This window comes from Caenorhabditis remanei, chromosome II (genome assembly GCF_010183535.1).
Source record: "Caenorhabditis remanei strain PX506 chromosome II, whole genome shotgun sequence".
Classification (NCBI taxonomy): domain Eukaryota; kingdom Metazoa; phylum Nematoda; class Chromadorea; order Rhabditida; family Rhabditidae; genus Caenorhabditis; species Caenorhabditis remanei.
The window spans coordinates 6,107,153-6,122,343 of NC_071329.1; the positions used below are offsets into that span (position 1 = coordinate 6,107,153).

General features: G+C 41.7%; 1 protein-coding gene across 1 annotated transcript; it reads left to right on the forward strand.

The window, feature by feature from the left end:
* Window positions 1-5,651: 5,651 nt before the first annotated feature.
* On the forward strand, window positions 5,652-14,952 carry GCK72_004816 (uncharacterized protein; the record flags this gene model as incomplete). The annotated part of the gene is made up of 10 exons (XM_003098252.2): window positions 5,652-5,771; window positions 7,407-7,508; window positions 7,559-7,689; window positions 9,562-9,726; window positions 11,117-11,231; window positions 11,728-11,922; window positions 12,983-13,089; window positions 13,329-13,848; window positions 14,328-14,399; window positions 14,746-14,952. 10 exons carry the CDS (start codon window positions 5,652-5,654, stop codon window positions 14,950-14,952), a joined length of 1,734 nt encoding a protein of 577 aa, XP_003098300.2.
* Window positions 14,953-15,191: the final 239 nt, after the last annotated feature.

A 15,191-nucleotide genomic window follows, 5' to 3' on the forward strand; every position in this document is an offset into this window, starting at 1 on the left:
CTAATATTTCAGTTTCTATCTGTCTCTATTTCTGTTTGTCCGGATTTCCGGATGTCTAAAAATCTGCAAAATCAAAAAACTAGAATTTTACCGTTTTCACAGATTGTAAATTTTAAATTTTCAATTTTTCGAAAATGTTTTTAGTTTTCAGAATTTCCATTTTAGTGACTGTGTATCCGAATGTCCGGATGTCTGCGATTAACCAAATTCGAAAAAAATCTGAAAGTTGAGATTGCAGGGAAACTAGATATTTGAAAATCTGAGAATCAAGATGAGGCTGATTTTAAAATTTTTCTGAAATTTTGGAGATTTAATTTTTGAAAATTTATCAATCCCTAAAATTCTGAAACCCTGGAACCTTAAAAAACCGGCGAGAATCTGAAAAGTCAAAAATTTTAATTCTTGCAATTCAATCAAATCTCTGGAATTCCGGGCATTCATAAATGTCTAATTCGAGTTTTACTAAACTCTCTGTTTTCCGAAATTCCAGATTCTCAACAGTTGTGGTTTAGGAGTCTAAAACTTTTGAATTCTGAAATTTCCGATTTTCACTGTAGAAACTTGAAATCTCAACATTTTCAATTTCCAATAACCCATACCTACTTTATCCATTCAACTTTTTCTTCCTCTTCCCCCAAAAAAACAAAAATCTTTTCTCTTCTCTTCCCAAAATCAAGAATCTCACGAAATAATGAAATCAGCTGTCTCCCTCTCTCGTCTTCTTTTATCAGATTTTCCCATATTTTTCACCTTTATCAAATTTCTTCTTCTTCGTCTTCATCTCCTCAACTCGAATCATCTGCTTCTCCCTATTTTTCTCTGTTTTCCGTTTTCCTAGAACACTTTTTCACACGTGATCATGATGACTCTGGATGAGAAGAGAGGAAGGAGAAGCAGGCGCTCTTTCCGGGAGAAGAGAGGAGTACTGTAGGTGGAGAAGAGTATTGACAAAGAGAGAGAGAGATAGGGGGAGGAGAGAGGAAGAGCATCTTGTGATTCTCTGATATTTTGAGACTTTGGGGGGATTTGGTTCTTGAGGGGTAGACATCTGGACATCGGGATAAACAGACAGAAGTTGAGATCGGGACAGGCAAACGAACCAAACAACCTGCATAAACATGGGAGCTTGGGGATACGGATACCTTGAAATCTGGACATCCGGACAAACAAACAGACATACAGATAAAAGTAAACGGTGTAAATTTACTCATTATATATGTCGATTTACGAAACGCTGGGTAGATTTACGGGGTCCTGTGTCGATTTACGGACCTCTGTGTCGATTCACAAAGCGCTGTTTAGATTTACGGAGGAGCCTGTCGATTTACGAGAAACTATTTGAAATTTTGAAGGTATTGATGGTATTTACGAAGCTCTTCGCATACTTATCAAGCGGTGAGTAGATTTACAAACCACCGTGTCGATTTACAATAAGTTTTGTGTTGATTCACAAATCGCTATGTAGATTTACTGAGAACTGCGTCAATTCAAAAACCTGTGTGTCGATTTACGAGAAGTTATCACGATTTACGGAATATATCAAGTTTCTAGATTCTGTGTAGATTTACGAGCCCACTAATACCAATTACTGTACATTTACAGATCTAGAAAATTTAGAACCCTAGGTGATCTCCGGCACATTACAGTACATTTTTCTCAATAGACTATTTTTTTCTGAATCTTCTCGTTTTCCTCTTCTTCATTCAATTCGATTCCACACACACATATTTGTTCTCTCCACCTCCCATACCTGGAGATGAATTGTTCGCCTCTTCTTTTTCTCGTCACCGTTTACATGTATTCTTCTTCTTCTCCTCACTGCTCATTGCTGCTCACTTCCCTCCCCGCTCCTCCAATCCAAGTGCCTTCATAGGAGAAAACCGGCCTATTTCTTCGCTCCGTCTTCTTCTGCATCCCTCCCAATTGCTCCATTCCTACCACCACACAGAATGAAAAAAGAAGACAAACTTCTTCATCCTTTCTTCTCCTCATATTCATGCTCAACTGAGCTCATCATTACTCCGTTTTACCTTTTCCCTGTGAAAAGTCAAGAAGGGCCGTCCGTCCCCCCCTTTTATTTCGCCTCTCCTTCCGGAGTCTCTTCTGAAGACTTCTGGAGAAGAGGTGTGGAGTCGTCTAAATGCTGTCAAGTGTGAAAGAGAGAGTCACTTTTGTGGATTCGGTCGTAAATAGTGTCATTTGATGAGGGGTGAGGTTGAAAGTGAGTAGTTTGAAGGGTGCCGGGTTTTAGGTTTTTACCTGAGTTGGGCAAAGATGGGTGGGATAGGTAGCAATGGCCATTTTTGAGTTTTTCAACTTTGCAATTTTTAGGTTTTTGGAAGGTTTTGACCAAGTTGGTCAATTTTGGGACTTTTGCAACTCGGCTAGACCAGAGACTTTTGATTGTTCCAAAAATCCTACTCTCCAAGACCTGCCAAGATCCGTATTTTCCCAAAACACAGCTTTTTGCCAATTTTAAAACTTCCGTAGGTCTTGCCCTTTTCTTGCCCATCTCTTGCCTGTCCTGATTCCTCTAAATATCCCCATATCTCCTAACTTCTTCCCCTCTTCCGCTCTATTCCTGCTAGTCCGGCACCATGCCCGCCTCTTGCCGTTCTCTAGGTCCCCCAAATATTCCCACTTTTTACCTTACCCATGTCACCCATTCCCGGTATCCCCCATGACTCAAAAATTCCATTACCGAAAAAAAATTCCACACCCAAAACCGTTTCCACCTCAAAAATTTCGAAACCAACTGATAAAAAGACTCAAAAGAAACGACCTGTCAGTTATGTGTGTAGGCCGAAAAAAGAAAAGAAGAAGAAACCAAAAAAAAAAGAAAAAAAGTTCCATGTCCTGTTATTGTGTTATCAGTTTCAGTGCACATCATGTGTCAAATGATGAGCACCGTTTAATTTTTCACCTCCTTTCAAAAATTTTTTGATGTCATCTTCCTCCTATTGATTGATTTTTTGATCTCATGGGTTTAAGATAAGGTACCGTAGCCTTGTGTAGATTTACGAAGGTTCATTGTAGATTGACAAATGACGCCAACCCCCTTGCAACTCTTCAAACCTCCTTTTTGATGGTGTGCAATTTGGAACTAAGGGAGCACAACCAAAACTATGCTCCAATTTTCTTGAAAAGACGACTCGGATGCTGCTTCCCTGGTCCTCCTCCTCTTTTCTTCTCATTCTTCATCTTTTTAGAAGACCTTCAGGAAGAAGGGACAAAATTGCCGCTTCTTTTCTTTTCATTCTTCCATCTTTTTCGTTCTCTAAACACTCAAACAGGTGAGGAGCCACCTCTTTTTATATACTTACTTGGGAAGGGGGAGGAGTAATAAAAGAGAGAGAGAAAGTTGACTCTTCCCAAAAAAAATGATGGAAGATGGAAGAAAAGTATTAGTCAGATGCGCGTTTTTTCTTGAGTTGGTTACTATGGAAGTGTGGGAAAAATTCCAAATGATGTTTTTTTGGAACATCTGGATTCTGAGCTATACGATTGAGGAGTTTTTGTAAATCCACACAACAGTCCGTAAACTTACATAAGGAACCGTAAATCCACAAAACATGTTACTTACAGTAAGCCAATCAAAAATCAACAAGAAGCTCCGTAAATCTACATACAACTTCATAAATCAACCCAAAGTCTAGTAAATCGACACATAGTTCATCTACACTCAATCTCGTAATTTGATTTCTAAGTGTAGTAAATCTACACTGAACTCCGTAAATCTTTAGACATACCTGTAAATCTGAAATTACACACAAGTTCATCCAAGATTTCCATAAACCTATACAAAGCACATTAAATCTATACACCTGTCCGTAAACCCACAGACTCATCAGTAAATCGACAATCCGTACTGTAAATCTACACTAATGGTCTGGTACGCCAGCCTAGACTTTTGTAAACCTACACAAAACTCTCGTAAATATATACACAGTCTTATCTGAACTCTTGAAAACTTACATGAAAGATTCCACCGTAAATCGACACACAACTCTCGTAAACCTACATATGAAAAATAAATATGTTTGGCCCGCTCTACTCCAGGCAACAAGTTTTTCCCATGTCTCCCTATTTCTCTCATATTTCATGTTGTACCCACTTTTTTCCGCTTTCCCTACCTATTTTCTAAATTTCTGCTATCTCAAAGCCCTTTCACCATTCCTAATAGTTACAGTCCCCCCTCCTAAAAATGTCTCTTTTTCCCCGGAAAAGATGCTCAAACGGCAAGCATCCTGTCGCTTTTCCGATTGGTCAATGGGCGTGTCTCTTCTTCTTCTTCCTTTTCACCCATCTTTTCTTCTTCTTCTTCTCTCCTTCTTCATCCCGATTCTTCGGAAGACAGAGCTCCGCCCCCTTTTTTTGAGACAGGAGGAGCCTCTCCCTCTCTTCTCGTTTCCTCTTCTATCCCTCTGGATAGATTGGAAGAGAGAGAGGGTTACTTACTTTTTTCTCTTCTTCCGTTTTTTCCTTTTTTTGGGAATAGTCGTCACGTAAGAGTATACCTTTTTGGACGTCTCTCTTAGTGGGAAGAGTGGATTGACGTCTCCATCTTCTTCTGAAGTAAATACGGAGAGCTTCTGAAGTAGATATAGGTTGGGAAGATGATGAGGTATAAAATGTCAGAGAGGGGGATCGAATGTCAGGATATTTTTAAATATTTTTGTATCCCTGAATAGGATAGGGGGCGGGGCTTGGGGATGAGGTAGGTCAAGGATTAGCGCGTGATCCTGGTTTAGGCCTAAGTCAAAACTTAGAACGGTCTAGGTTACCGCAAGAGAATCCTGGATTTCCAGCTATAAGGGCCAGCTATAAGTCCAAGACACGGACTAAATCTGTAGGTTGATCTAGGCTTAGAGCATAGTCATTCATATGTGTCGCACAGGATCCGACTTTTGTCATGGCATACGACCTACGCTTGTCTAGGACTAGGGAAGGATAAGTACCGATCCAAAACTAGAGAATTGTTCAAAGAGTCTAGGTGAACCTACTGGGTAAGCGCTATCTCTTCGGATCTCTTTTTTTGATCCATCGTCGAGATCAGCCCTCTGTCAGAGTTAAAGCGGGTTTTATCCTATTTTCGAGCCCTTGTGGCTTGGGTACTCAACTTGGAAAAGATACGGAACATAGTCTAGGATGATGAATCCCTGTATGAGCCTAGCCTAGAATGGATCTAGACTTGAAATAATACTCAGGCTTTCTCAAAAAAGAACTAGGCTGAGTAGTGACTATTGAAAATTTCTCTCTCTAATTCTTCTAGGCCGATTCCCACAGTACCATAAGTCGAATTTCCCAGATTTTCAAATTCTCGACCCCTAGATCTTCTTCCCTTACTACCCAACCCCACTCCCGAAAAAATGTCTCCTTTTCCAAAAATACAGTACCTTGTCTCTCCCATCTCCTTATTCCCGTCTCTACTCCCTTATGACACACACACATACACAAATCCAGCCTTGAACATTTACATGCATCCAACTTTTTCTCCCACTCTCCTACTCCTTACTAATTTTCCTTTGTTCTCATTCCCCCAAAAAAAACTTTCTTACTCATCTTCTACGAATACGAATCGTACTAATCCGTGACATTTCTTTTTCATAAGAGACACGAAAGAAAAAGAAAAAGTATTACGGTATTTACAGATGAGTCTCGACACAGATTTTCTGAAGAATGTGGAGGTGCGGGAGGACGATGAGCATGGGACAGTGCTAGTGGCGGTCACACAGATTTCTTCGGGAAGGAATATTGGAGTCATTGATAAGGTGAGATAAGGGATAAGACTAGCAGGGCTTAAAAGCCTGAAATCTCAGTCTGATGATCTAGACCTAGTCTAAGCACAGCCACCGTGGTCCCTCCCCTACCTTTATCCCAACCGCAATCCCTCCGTCCATCTCCGGCGCCTCCTGATACCCTACAATTAAGTCCGCCTGCTTCCTCTTTTCCCCTCTTAACCGTATATTCATCAATTACAGTCAGTCAGTTAGTATATCTCGGATGTCCCCCCCCTCCTCCTCTGAGACACCAGGTGTTCCGATTTGTAAAATGTAATGTAATGGTTGTTCGGTAGGGTGTCCAAGGTTAACTAAGTGGTAGCGGGGGGAGCGGTGTGGAGAGAAGACAGGTGGAAGAATTTTTAAGAAGCGCCACCACATGGCGCCAAACATTTTCGTATCTCTCTCGGATAATTGCGGTTTTGGGATTCGAATGGATAGGTATATATGGAATTAGTGATGAGATGGAGAGGTGGTTTGAATATCAAGGATTTTGGATTGATGGTGGAAGGTAGGAGGGTGGAGAAGTCAACGCTCTGGGGTGTACGGTTTAGGAAAGATATAAGGTTCGGGTGTATGATGCTCTGAACTCAAGATAGTGGTCTTAAGTTCATAGTCGGGGAGTTTTAGGCTTACGCTCAGAGCTTCAAGCCTTATTGTCTAGCTTACGGTATTAGGCTTACAGTTCAGAAGCATAGGTTGGGTTTTAAGCTTATGATATGGCGACCTGGGCTTACTGTACTGTGTCTTTAAGCTCATGATCGATGAACTCCTTATGGTCTAGGCCCTCAAATTTTGGGTTTCCTTAGGCTTACATTAAGAGATCCTTAGGCTTACAGTAAGAAGGCTTACGCTTATTATCTTATGCTCAGGCTTATTCGACATGGCTAGGACTTTCGGTCATGGCTGATGATCATAGGCTCTAGGCTTATCATTCACACTTAGGATTACGGTTATCTAATTTTCCTCGATCTCAGATACAGTACTGCCTAGATCTAGATCTCTGGCTAATCTTCTAGACACCTGATAACGTCACCTTCTGTTTTTCATCTATCTATTTTCTTCTTCCTCCGTCACACACTTCACCACTACCAAGAAAAATTCATCAGAATCTTTTCGAAAAACAAGTTTTGACTACTAGCCGACATTCAATCATCCTACGGTAGCTCCCTACTACCCGTCATATATCATTGAATTAGCTTTCTCCCTCTCTTGTTTATCCTCTCCGTTTTTCACACACTGATTGGCTTAACTTGGCGGAGCCAAGACGACGTCTCGAGGAGATTCAGAAGAATTTCATCATTTCTTGATTGCTTGTCGCTGGTGGCTCAATTCGAAAGCACCTGCTCGGACGGTGGGAAAATTAGATTCCAGAAGCCGAGTAGGAGTGGCAGCCACAGCTTCTTATTAGATATTGATGGGTTTTGAGACGACTAGTTGTTGAGAAGAAGAGAGATTGAGGAGTCTGCTCGCCTGCTGCTCCGTGATTGCTTCTGCTTACCTCGTGAGAGCAAGAATGGATAAGTAGGAGGGGAGATGTGGGGGATCTAAAAAGTTTAAGCTTTAAGGACTTATCTTTTACTCTCTTCCAGTCACCTGTATACCCCTTTACCTTACTTTTTCCAGAGCACTCCCAACAATTCCAACGAGATCCTCCTTCTGAACTTGATAAAAGAAGCCGACGTCGGAGAGGACGCGAATATTTGCATGACGCAGGTGGAGTTCAAGGTTTGTTGCTCCTCTTTAGCAGATTCCCAATTCTCATGATTCTATTTCAGACCCATTTCAAAACAAGTCGAATCATCGACATCGGGGAGAGGTTACTTCTGCAGAGGTTGTCAGAGGAAGAGTGTGATGAGGAGGATCAGGATGAGATTGAGAATTTGTTGATATTAAAGGATGATGATCGGTGGGTGACAAAGAGGAATGGGATTAAAGGGTAGGAGAAGTTGGAATGCTCCGACGTAGCAATAGGGAATGAGCTCTGAACAACTCCACTGAAAATAGAGTTTTCAGTAATCCCACTCTTTTTTTTTGTGAAAAACGTGAAATAGCGTGCAGCAGTTTCGTGTATATAACTATGCGGAAAGAAATGATTTTGAACCGTGAGAACACTGAAAGACACAGACCAAAGAGCAGTTCAGGGCTTTAGGATATGTGTCCTAGACACTAAATTGAATAAACCCAAAATGAGGATAACTTCAGAATCTGAAACTCCAAAGATGGCTAGAAAGATAGAGAGGATTCGGATAGTGCTTTCAGATTTTCAAAATCAAATGGAAACTTTAAGAATGACCGTTCCAAAATTGAAAAATCCTATGAATCTTACGTTTGGTAACAGATTCAGAATCCTCCGGACTTCAGTTTTCTAACGGTCAGAGGTTATTTAGAAAATTTTCACTCCCTTGTAGGCTTGCCGCCTTATTAGCACGACAGCGTTCTTATAATCGCGCTCTATCGAAACTAAAGAAAATTTCAGTGAAGCGCAATTGTGAGAGGTGGATGTGGTAGTTCATATATGTACGTACATCAGGAACGGGGACGTGCGGAACGGAAACTCCGAAACTTCCGAAATTTCCGACACTTTTCGGAACTTTTTTTCGTCGGAAAATTTCGGATTTTTTTTGGAAGTTTCATATTTCCGAGAAATGTTTCGGAAAAACTTTGGTTCCGAAATTCCCGAAATTTTTAGTTCCGCACATCCCTGATCAGGAGATTTCCCGCTAATTTAAAACAGGTACCGTTTCGAAACTCGATACAGTTTCAGCCAGTAATTGGAAGCTCAGGGACGTCTCAAAACCGAGACACTACAAGACCAGGTGTTCTTGACTTTTCTAGATGGCTCTCCCTAAAAATTACTGGAGCCTACTGTCCTGTTTTTCAATATACCAAACCGTTAACCCACCCACCTGAGACAAAAATCTCAAAACAAAAACTGAAAAGCAAACAGGTTTTTTTCCTGTCATCTACCGTGCCGCGAATCTCCTCAAAAATCTCGATTTCTGTAATAACTCTCGTTAGGAAGGAAAACGGAAGAGAGATGTGAATCTTCTGTAGAAAATCTTCACCCCCTCCATTCACATCGTCCTACTTTCTATCCTCTCCTCCCTCCCCTAAATAGTTTTCACTATATCGTCTCGTCCGTCAAAAAAGGGAATATAGCGAGGCGCGGTGAAAGTAACGGATTTCCGATAAGAGCACATCCTTCAGCATCCACGCGATAAAGGAGAAAAAGGGGAGAAAATGAATGAACCGCCCGTTCTTCTTCGCCTCCTTCGGCTTCATTTACATATAGATTCTGTCGCTTCGTCGAGTGAGAGATGACAAATTTTGCCGCTTTCCGGTGGCTACTCTCGACGATTTTTTGAAAGGGGTCCCTTCAAAGGAAATTGTTGATTTATATTATTTTCTTGGGGTTATCTAGATTTTGTTTTAGTAGTTGGGTGTAGATTTTTAAGTAGATTTTTTTTGTTCCGTAAGAAAGAAATTGAGCCGAGCTTATTAATTTAGACAGAATTTTCGGAATTTCTCGTAACTTCTTTTCGAAAAAAAACCTGAAATTTACTTTTTAATTTCAAAAGGTCTCCTGCTAAACTAGGTCTACAAGCGTCCAGATTTACAATATCTAGAAATGTCTGACATTTTTACCATCCCGATGTTTCTGTCCTCGTTTTTTTCCAAGTTTCTATATTTTTAGATTCTCAAAAAGTTTTGATCATTCCGACTCTAACTTGATTCCTACTTTCCCCCACTTCCCCTCTCAACCTCTACCAGTTTTCAGACCCGACAGCACCCAAAGCTTCAACAAATCAAGCAGCGAAGAGAACGGTCTGATCAGCGGTCTAGAGGAGTACATTCGAGAGCACGGAGAGCTCGCGCCAGGCCAGACACCTCCTGACGGATCACACAAGTGTGGCGTTTGCCCGAAAAGTTTTACCAGTGCGAGGTGAGTTATGGGAGATGATGAGCATAGATATAGAGTTAGACCAAACCCACCACAGTCAAGTTCAATGAAAAAAAAACCTCCCCTTCCTCCCGCATGATATGTTCAGCAGGTGCCTTCTAAAGTGTTTGTTTGTACCGTAGTCCTCTCCTCTCTATTCCATTAGAGGATCATGCACACGGCCATCCGCCTCCTTCCTCACTATTTGCTCATCTCTTCGGAGCGAAGAGCCCAGGTAGGAGGGAGGAGAAGCTTGAAACCAGTGTGGAGCGCCAGGAAATTGGATCCGGTGAAGAGGAGAAGGAAATGAAGATATTCTGAAGATGTGGTGGAAGAAGGAGAAGAAGAAGTGGCTTCTTCAATAATAACTATCATTTTCTTAAAGGAGACAGGAAAATGAGAAGGGTCCGGGGTCCGGGGTCAGGGGTCTGGGGGCGGGATCGAGCACCTGTTGTCTTGAATCTAGAATGTGGGGTTTAAGATTTGAGATCAAGGACCGGGTTAGGCTTTAGTCCTCTTTTAGTCCCCACCTAGATCCCTAATTAAACCATAACCTCCCCACCAACTTCCTCCCTGTACATACACCGAAACAAGACCAAAAGGTCAACTTTCTTCCGTTTCCGCCATCCTTCCGCCCTTCTCGTCATTTTGTCTGGAAGAGACAAAAAAACCGTTACCCTTATCAGTTTCTTATCAACACATCCCTTCCACTCGAAGGAATACCATGTCAGCTCTTCCGATGGGGGCTTCCCGAACGGCGTTGATGTGGTTAAAGCGATAATAAGTAATTGTGGGCGTAAATTGATGAGTATTCACCTTTTCGTGGGGATTTTTTGAACTTTGTTCTTCAAGAAGATGAGTCATAAGACAATTTTGATTAGTCAGAATGTTTGAAAGTGTTATCTTTGAGAAGAAGAAGATTGACACGCTAGGAATTGGTATGCGTTAAGATTTTATGGTTTTTTTTCGTGGTTTCTTTCTTAGGAATTTGGTTCTTATAAGATCTTTTGGGCTTTCCCGCGATCAGGAGTCTAGGATAGTGGGTTTTAATCAATGGATGTTTCTTCAGTTGCCTAAAGTATAACTTATCTTTAAAACTGATAAAATCAATAAATTTCCTTAAAAAAAGGGCTGTTTTAAACTAACTGTGAACCATACTGGTTGACTGGTTATTCAAAACAGTTCTAGGAAAAACCGTGACTAAATTAAACCATTTCAAACTTGCACCTGTGCCAGTGCTATGCCATTTTATTAGAACGACACGCGTTTCGCAAGCGCGCTCTACAGAAGAATAAAAATGTGTTCATGAAATTAAAAGACGCAGAGAAAAAAGAAAGCCTAGGCTGACAAAAAAAAGACCAAAATGGACCCTAAACCTCAAACATATTTACAGCGGACTCAAACAACACTCTCACATTCACTGCTCCCTAAAACCGTTCCGCTGTCACCTCTGCCCCAAATCCTACACTCAATTCTCCAATTTGTGCCGTCATCGCAGAGTTCATTCGGTACGTTTTCTAGACTTATCACCTACATATTTGAAACATCACTGTTCACCACTATACAGTACCCTCCCCCCTCCTTAGTCAAATATAAGTGGGCTCCCTGGTGTTGCAACATTCCCAGGGAGTCTAATCCCCTCACAATACTCCAAAAGGTCATAAAACAGCACCAGGAGCGCCTCTAAGGGTACTAAAAATGGGCGTGGCTTGACAGGTCGAAAATATGAGGGAACAGGTAATACAGAATAAAGAAATAGTCAATAAAAACGGGAGAGAGGGGTCCCTCGTCTAATTGTTTACCTCTGGGAGGTGCTCCCTCTTCCCCTCCCGAAGCTCCGCCCACTTTATTTCTCTCTGCCAATGAGAGAGACCCCACCCCTCCTCTTCTTTTTCTTTCTCATCCTTTTCCCATCTTAGGAGAATCTCCCAGAAGGCAAGAATATTGTTTCTTCCGTTTGATACCTGGTACTGCCCATCTCTATTACTATATATTACTTTCCAGGACGGCTGGACTTGTCCATCGTGTCAAACTTCTATGCCATCACAAGCGGCACTGACAAAGCATCGACCGATTTGTGAAATGGCTGCTCTATACAAACCATTGATGGCTCAACTGGCTGGACTTAGTACTGGAGGATCAGCGAATGCGATGGCAGCGATGCCCTATTGGCCACATATTTTGCAGATGGCTTCGCAGGTTAGTGGGGTTTAAAGGTAACTTTGGGTCATGGGTTTTTGTTTTGGGTTCCCTGAGAGAGGCATTTTATAGTTTTTTTTGAAATTTCTATTGAATTTTCATAATTAGAGCCAGTAAAAATGGCAGTTTCAAATTATTTATATTTTTATTTTTGAGTCTCTAGGATTTTTTCATTTTCACAAGTCAAACATGATAAGTTGAAATTTGAAACGGAATATATCCCTTGTTGATTATCTAGAACTAATTAGCTAAGAGGTAATTAAAGAGTCGAAACCCAACTTTTTATTTATGATGGTTTTTGATATTCCGTTTCCAAACTAGAACATTTTGAAACCGAATATTTGGTATTTGACATTGTCTTATGTTCACGTTTGTCAGATTCCGAAAATTCGGTTTTCAAGATATTCCGGGACCATTTTGACCTGATAGCAAGATGTATAACCAATAGACTCCATCTCGCTTAATTTTGAATCTTAAAGAAAATTTCAGCATAGATTAAAACTTATTCGGAACCAAGTTTCAAATTTGTCGTTTTTTTACACAGGTATAGACCTAACTTTAGGGCAACCTTTTAATATCGACTTTTTCAATGATGAGAAAAGTTTTTAGTTCTCGTCAACCTTCAATAATCTGCTCAGACTTCTTAAAGCTAAAACCTTAGCTAAAAGTTTTACCTGACAAAAACTCTAGACCAAAATCTCAAAAATTCCATCTTCACTGATTCTGGGGACCCCGATTTCCCGCATTTTCTTCCCCTTGACATTGCAATACCCTCTCAAGAGACCCATCCAGTGTCACCTGTATTATGCAATACGATAACTATTTCAATAGTCAATCTCTCCCTCCTTTCGAGGGGGGCTCAATAGGAAAGAGAAGAGGATAACAATCGTCATAAGCAGACGTTAATTAACCTTCCCCTCCAACCATATTTCTATCTATTTCTACCTCTTCCCTATGGCCCTTCTTCAATTTCCCGCACCCATCGGATTATCTTCTCCTCCTCCCTCTATTCCTGTTACCTAATGAGCTTGTCCTCCCATCTATCTATTCCATATTCCAGGTGCCTCACTTCCCTCTGGCCTTCCTCGCCGCCAATCCAGAAGCCTATGCCAAAATGATGCAGCAGACGACGTCGTGCGCGTCTCCAGATGCCGAGTGTTCGTCGAGGTTTGTTGTGGAATTTTTGATGAGTGGTGCAACTTCTTTCGAGAAAAGATTAGTACGAAGGGGGTGAATAATTTAGGAGGGGAGATGTATTGTGAATAGAGATGTTTTATGAAAAAGTTGAAAAAAATTTTAGAAAAAAGTTTGTACTAGAGTGAGAGGATAGTAAGTATAGATATTTCTAGGCCATTATTTGAGGGGATGACAAGATAAAGATCTAATTCTAATCCATTTTTTTCCAGCGGCCATGCCAGCGAGTCTTCCCCACCGAGCACCACTGAACCAGTCGACCTCACCGCTACCCCAAAACCCCCGTCAACATCAGAAATGGAGTCAAAATCAGACGACGGCGAGGACCGTGACAGTATCGGAGATTCAGGAAACGATGATGACGATGATTCAGAAGTTGGAGCACACGATGAGCTGATAGCAACGACGACGTCAAACAAGAAGCACGCGAATCCCCACTCGATCTCAGCCATCCTCGCCGCCTCTCAACAGCCACAACTCGGCGCACAGCCGTTGAGTCCGACACAGATTTTGGCGATGTTGCAACGTCCGTTCAGTTATAATCCATCTGCCGCTTCTGGTCATCCGTTTCTCACGGCAATGGGCGGAGTCAAGGCTTCATCGTCGCCGAATTCGAGTGTGAATGGAGCCGGAAAGGATAGGTACACGTGCAAGTTTTGTCAGAAGGTGTTCCCGAGGTCGGCGAATTTGACACGACATTTGAGGACACATACTGGAGAGCAGCCGTATAAGGTGAGAATGTTGACAGACATCTGGACATTGGGACAAACGGACAGACGTTTAAAATCCAAAAATTGTGGGAAATAACGATTCTTTTTTCAAAAGAGCGCGCTTGTCGTTTTTCGGATTTTTCGGTCAATTCTCAAAAATATGGACATCCGGACATTTCCCAGGCGCACAGACAGTCATCCGGAAATCCGGACACACAGACAGTCATTTGGACATCTGTTATCTTGGACAGACATCAAAACATCAGAAAAGAAATTCAAATTTCCCATTTTTCGAAGTTTGGACATCCGGACATCTAGGCACAAAGACAGACATCAAAAACATTAAAAGCCGAAAGCTTTTCTCATTGGAGCGCTCTTACAACAAAACTGATGTACCCAAAAATTGGAATTCGAGCGCGTTTACGTCTTGAAGTCTTCTTGACAACCGGACTTTCAGACACACAGACAGACATCCGAGTTTCAACATTTTCTTAATTTCAGTGTCAATACTGCGAGCGAAGCTTCTCAATCTCCTCGAATCTTCAACGTCACGTCCGCAACATTCATAATAAGGTAAATACGCCTAACCCTTTGTACACCTGTTAGTTCGTAGTCCCTATGAAGGAAGAGCGCTCTAGTGGACAGTCCAGTGGAGCGCCCTTGCTGTTCCCCAGTATCTTACTAACGCGCCTGGCACCCCGCTTCTTCTACTCCCGTTCAATTTCTTTCTCTAAAACAATCCAAAAGTCTTTCCCCATCTGTTCGTGTTTGTAGCCGAACACCTCGCTGACACCCCATCACAGCCATCATCGCGTGAGAAGTCATCAGTCGTCGACTACGAATGCTTCCATCCCACCTACTACCTCCACCTCTTCAACTTCATCCTCCTCCATTCATCTCCTCCATCAACATGTTCCAGGAACGTCCGTTCCGTTGTCGAAAGTGTGAGCGACGCTTCGGACAACAAACCAATCTCGATCGACACCTCAAAAAGCATGAGATGTGTTCTGAGGAGGCGTGCGGTGGTTCTTCTGGCGACGACGACTGTGAAGTTGCCACATCTTTAGCCACGTCGTCGTTCACTGACATTCCGCGTCTTGCCGCCGCTTTTTTGAATATTGTTTAGCTTTTTTTGTCGAGTCTTATTTTATACTTTTACTGATTGATTGATTTGTATTACGGTAGGGAAAATGCGCTCTATTGAGAGATATGCGAAAATTTGAGTTTATTGTATTTTGATGGCCTAGAAAACCACAAAATTGAATTTCTAGGCCATGCGAGCGTGTAAGTCGAAAGTCCGGAAAATTAGGTTCTGCGCGCTTTAGGCCACGCCCTCATTGAGTTTTTAGAAACACTAATTTTTGG